A 6,055-nucleotide genomic window follows, 5' to 3' on the forward strand; every position below is an offset into this window, starting at 1 on the left:
CAGTGACGTAGACATGTGGGGGCGTGTTTAAACGAGGCGTTTTAGGAGGGCGTGGACGAGTCTTAACTTTTATAAAGAATATCTCTTTGGGTTTGAGACTTTAGTCTTTGCAACTTTAGGGATCTTATCTATGCACGAACAGCTTGTAACACTCCAAAGAGAAAGGAAAATTTGAAATTGCATCATATGACCCCTTTAAGACTGGTTTGATTTTTTGCATACAATGTACCTCATTACTACAATAAAACAATAAAACAAAAATAATATTTTAGGTATGCCATCTATGGAACATTGAATGCGTTACGTGATAATGGATAAAAATGAACCACAGCCATACTATATATGATATTCTCTATATTGGCTGCGTTCACAGTTTTCACTGCAATCCAGTGTCACAATGTGGTTCCCAGGCAAGAAACACATTTATGCAATTCCTTATTTTCAACTCAAATATAAATATGATTTTTTCTTAAAAATAAAGATTTCTCATTAACAAATGCAATCATTAACAAATTAAATTTTTGAGTGATAAAAGGGCAATTCTCCAGACTTCACACAATGCACGATTCCAGAACAGATTTTCAAATTAACACCAGAGTAAAGTTTGGCCAAGAAAAAGCTTTTTATTGGTTCATTCAAAATCCTCCTAGTTTACTTTAGTCTGATCCCTAAAAAATAATGAACTAGTCAAGTCAAATGACTGCAGAGTGTTGAGGTTGACTTATCTTACCTCACTGAGACAGGATATGCTGGGCAAAGAGATATGTGTGATGCCTTTCCCATCTAGTGTTAATCTTTTCTGAGCCGTGTACTCACCAGACGCGTTCTTCAGATAACCGTTCGAGTCCACTGACGTGTACATGACATACGGGCCAGGCTGGTTCACACCAAAGGGCTGTGGGATAGATAGAAGTGATTAATAACAAATACAATACACATACAAAGAAAAATAATTGGGAAATGCCATTAAAATCATAAAATAACTATCTCTAAATGTGGCGTCAAATTAGAAAAATTTTGGTGAAATTTTGCAGGCCAAAAAAAAAAGTGATGTATGAATTATGAATCACTCACAAACCAAGCAGCTTCGTGTAACCAACTTAAACCAACTGCGAAATCTAAGTGGGGAATTCCCAAACACGTCGATTCCTATTGAAATGACTGGAAACTGAAGCAATTCAACCACATATCGGATCATATCAATAAAATCCTCCTTGGAAATGTTCATTGCAGTAGCCTGGGAAATTGCAAATTTGACTTTGTTTCTTGGCAGACTGCTACAATCCAGTATATCGGAGCTCCTCTGACCTCTGAAGTTGGCCTGACGGTGATTTTGTTGACCCGGACTGCTTGTATGCAAGTGTGTGTGTGTTTTTAGTCTCGAGTCCACACAGATCACCACAGGTTACACAGGCCCAGTTCCAGCCTCCTGCACATACTGAGACACATGAGAGATGTCTATCAGCATTCAGGAGTAATGCGGGGCCAGCACTGGCTCAGTGCCGGGGAGATGGGGCAGACCTGCTACACGCCAGCTTCTCAATTATGGATACTTTTCTCTGTGCAGACAATAACCCTGGGAACTGCAAATGAACAGCATGCCAGGAACAAGTGGGCATACATTTTTAAACAGATGTATTTGTGGGGCATGATTATGGGTGGGGAGGGGTGAAATGATTCCCTAGTTGTAAATTATGTTTCCCCGTTGCTGATGAATCCAGCCAATAGACAATGTTGACAGGAAGTGAGACAATCCTGGAGCTGAAGCTCTCAGTCATCCAGTGCCAGACTGACATAAATGAGGGAGAGGATGACCTGGCAGAGTCAGATACAGATGAAAAACGTTCAGACAAACATAACAATGAGGGCAAACTACATGGCCAGAGAATGTGACGTCAGTGAGACCTGAAGCCCCACACACTTCTTTGGACCTGACAACCTACCCCATCGCCAACATCCATCACAGAGTTTATTATCCCACAAGGAAACCGGTTTGCAAACTATTTATTCTGACTAAATACACTATTCTTCAAAAGTTTGGGGTTTAATCTTTTTTTGTCTTAAGGCTTTGTTTTATTAAAAACAGTAATATAGTGAAATGTTACTACGTTTTAAAATAACAGTTTTTTATTTGAATGTATTTTGAAATATAATTTATTAGGGCTGGGTTTTGACACAAAGTTCACGATTCGATTCGATTCTCATTCACAAGCTTGCGATTCGATTCGATTCAATATCAGTTATTTTGGATATATATCAGGTACTGTACTTGCCAAATTTTCTGAAGGAAAAAAAAATCGTTCCGTAAAAATGAGAATCGATTAATATCGAGATATCTATATTTTTTACCCAGCCCTATAATTTATTCCTGTGATGGCAAAAATCATTTTCAGCAGTCATTACTCCAGTCTTCAGTGTCACATGATCCTTCAGAAATCATTCTAATATGCTGATTTGCTGCTCAAGAAAAATTTCTTATTACCAATGTTTAAAACAGTTGTGCTGCTGAATATTTTTTGTAGAACAGAAAGTTCAAAAGAACAGCATTTATTCGAATTAATACATAAACGTCTTTACTGTCCCGTTAACAATATAATGCATCCTTCATGAATGCTGAAAACTAACTTGTTTACTTAAAAACGTATTGATCCCAAACTCTTGAATAGTAGTGTGACTACACATCTTGCAACTTCAATTTTGTTTTCTTGTAATTATGAAATTTAAACCTAAAAAATTCCAGCTCACCTAATCTGTCCCTTAAAGAAATGGAAGTTACTTGTGGCAGATCATGAAGAGCACCTACCTACTATTATCAAGACCTGGGGAACTGAAAAAGCAAAGCTTAAATCGCACATGAAGACAAAATCTGACCCAGACATGACTGCCAAACATAATGTCTGCAACTTCAGAAGCCAGTTACAAAGCAAAAAATAACCTCCATTAAACTCTTCAGATTGCTGAAGCAAAATAAACAGCTGGAGGGCCTTGGGCTACATCAAACATACAAGGACAGGTGGATAACCCATGATCTCCCTGATGAAAAGACCAGACAGCAAGAGACAAAAATTGAGACTGAGCAAGCCAGAGAACACAGAGAAACAATGTAAACGTGGGAAGATAGAGCATCAGAGGAAACAAAGTGTTGCCTAAGACAGCAGAGAGGCGAGAAGCAGCTAAAAGGAGATAAACGGATACGTCACAAGAACTGGATTGGGAATAACAAACACCTCCGTGAGTGACTGCAACAGTGGGCCAAATATTTGAACAAAGAACCCCTAAGGAACTAACTAAGACTTTCTCCAAACTAAAACAAACTAAAATGCTACAAGAGTGGGTCAGTTTTTTGCAAGCAACATATAGTCAAGGCAAATATTTCATTGTATTTTTTCATGAATCATAGGCTCCAAATGAACTAGGCACGAACATGATCACAATCCTTTGTTTCATGTATATAGCTCATTATAACCTGACAGCAGACTTCAAATTGCCCATTTACCACTACTCCCACATTGCAACTTTAAAGTTGCGAAAAAACTGAAATAGCAACAGATCTTTTCTTCCATATTGTGACATACACTCGAGTGTAATGGATTATAGAAAAGAAATAATGTAGAATGGAGACTTGGTTCTGTAAATTGGTTGTTAATTGGATTTTGGGATGTTGGTGTTTCACTCAAAAGTGGAGGCAGATGAACGTGAGTTCACAGGGGCCGGGTTTAAGCAAACTAAATGATTGGAGAAGTTCTCCAATCACCAAAAAGAAATCTGTTGTTTTTACCAGAAAGGTCCAGTTATGAAATTTCCATTAAACATTACAAAAAAAAAAAGAGAGAGAGAGAAACATATGCACACTTGAAATATTCACAGTAATCTAACATGCATTTAAATAAGGTGAATTTTAATTTCGTGCCGACTTCAAGGAAACCTACCATATGTGGTCTATACTGGCTGTGATCAGGCAGGATGTGCAACTGTGTTTATCATGCAACATTGGAAAAATAGGACAAATGCAAATGGCTATGATCCAGAACACATGAATTCATCTGAACTGCACGCTTCTGCAACTAACATCCCTGTTTTTGCATCTGAATATTAATTCAGCGTGGGACTATGTAACATGTATGTCAGAGGTCCAGCTGGAGCGAGACAGGAGTGCGGCCCATCTTAAAGAGCTCTTATTTAATCATAGAGCCCTCTGCTATCCACTGGCCTCAGGGCAAACTGTCTGCACTCGGCATATCACTAAGTTAGAGAACCCATACGACGTGATCTGTGTGTCTGTGTGTGTGTTTGTGCGTGTCTAAAGTAGAGGATGAACGGCTGGGCAGAAGCTGTATTATCTCTTCATTACGAAGGATGACAGTTAACGAACAGAGGTCTCTGAGTGTGTATGTGTGTCGCTCATGTATTAACAGAGTAATGAAATGGCTTTGGGACCCTGCCAAGAGCACGGTGCTGCTCTAAAACACACACACACCTCTCTGTTACAGCTCTGTAGCTGTGTCTGAAATATATTTTCTAAATTGTGCACTCTATAGGCTGTTAGTTATTCTGTTCATTCACTATTTGCATCATCTATGTGGCATTCACTATATGTTAAGAACAGTGATTCAGTGAACAACTATGTGATTTCAGACATCTCTAGCATAAAATCTACAGATAATGGAGAAAAGTCAAAGAGAACGTAGAAAAACACAATAGATGGCAGGAGAGGGTGAACGATGGACTGACAAAAGAAAAGAAAGAAGGAAACAAGGTACAGAAGAGCTCACAGACAAATGGAGAGAGTGTAGAAGAGAGAGAGAAAAAACAAGAGTGAGAACATAAAAGCCTGTCTTCGCATCAGAAGGAGGACAGCTTTGTGACACACTTGTCCCCGACCTCAACAGCTAGTCAATAACGTCAGAGGAGTGAAGATAACAAGACAGAACTCACAGACAACCAAAATCAGGTTTCATGGTTATAAGAGATGCCTACATGCAGTGGTCGACTGTTACATACATTTTTTAATTAACAGCATTGGCAGAAGTTTTCCTGTTTGGCCGATTAGTGTCTGAAGAGAGCCTTTTGTTTTGACAGTGCTGAGAATTTTCTGTATTGCAGAGAGAAGTTGGCAAAGCCCAATTTTTTACATGTTTATTTTTTAACGAGGTTCCCTTTTTCATAAAGTAATTGCTTTAGTAAATACCATGCAAAATAATTAAAATTTTATAACTTTTCTTTAAACTAAATACTAGTAATATTATATTATAAATTAATTGATTTGATAAAAAATACAGTAATATTGTGAAATATTATTACAATTTAATATAGCTGTTTTCTATTTTAGTTTACATTAAAATGTAATTTATTCCTGTGATGGCAAAGCTGAATTTTCAGCAGTCATTACCCTAGTCTTCAGTGTAGGGATGGGAAGATTCCCCGATTCGCTCCGTGCATCGGCATAAAAAGTTAACGATGCGAAGCATCGGTTTAAAAAGTGTGCATCGGCTACAAGTTGGCATTTATATCGCGATGCGTCATTTCTAACATATTTGCATCGCTAAAAAACGATTCATTTATATATAATTACTAGTGGATGTGCTATACTTTTATTCTTTAGAAAGTGACCAATAATCTGTGACCAATATTTTATATGTAGATTGATTTCTCCTCTCTAAACTGTTTCTCAAGCGCGCTCTCTCATCACCGCTGCTGCTGCGTGAATGTGACGCATCACAACACCACGGAGACCCGAGGAAAAACTGGGATTAAAGTCCAAAACCTGACTTGAAATAACCTAACAAATCAATCGGGGCTAAAGCGGTTCCATTAACGACAAATTAAATTCACACAATCTCACTAATTTGTGCACGCTTATTCTTTAGCAGACCTTAATGTCAATCATGGATCAAATCGATTCACCATCGCAAACAGCGAATATATCTGTGCTGTTTAATGCATTTGAGACTTGGTGTTTTCCTCAGTGCATAACTGACAAGCCACAGGTATATTTTTCATCTGTAAATGTCAGAAAGTCATGCAAACATATCCATTTTGCTGTCAGGAGTGGGCG

At 38.1% G+C, this 6,055-nt stretch overlaps 1 protein-coding gene across 1 annotated transcript in view; it reads right to left on the reverse strand.

Moving 5' to 3' along the window:
* Positions 1–6,055, reverse strand: part of LOC107757779 (T-cell immunomodulatory protein-like) — a 130,562-nt gene that overhangs the window by 24,404 nt on the left and 100,103 nt on the right. Inside the window, exon 14 of the mRNA XM_016575356.1 lies at positions 817–895. Coding sequence (XP_016430842.1) covers positions 817–895 — 79 coding nt within the window. The remainder of the gene's footprint in view (positions 1–816; positions 896–6,055) is intronic.

The sequence above is a fragment of the Sinocyclocheilus rhinocerous genome, unplaced genomic scaffold (assembly GCF_001515625.1).
Source record: "Sinocyclocheilus rhinocerous isolate Xijiao unplaced genomic scaffold, SAMN03320098_v1.1 scaffold294, whole genome shotgun sequence".
Taxonomy (NCBI): domain Eukaryota; kingdom Metazoa; phylum Chordata; class Actinopteri; order Cypriniformes; family Cyprinidae; genus Sinocyclocheilus; species Sinocyclocheilus rhinocerous.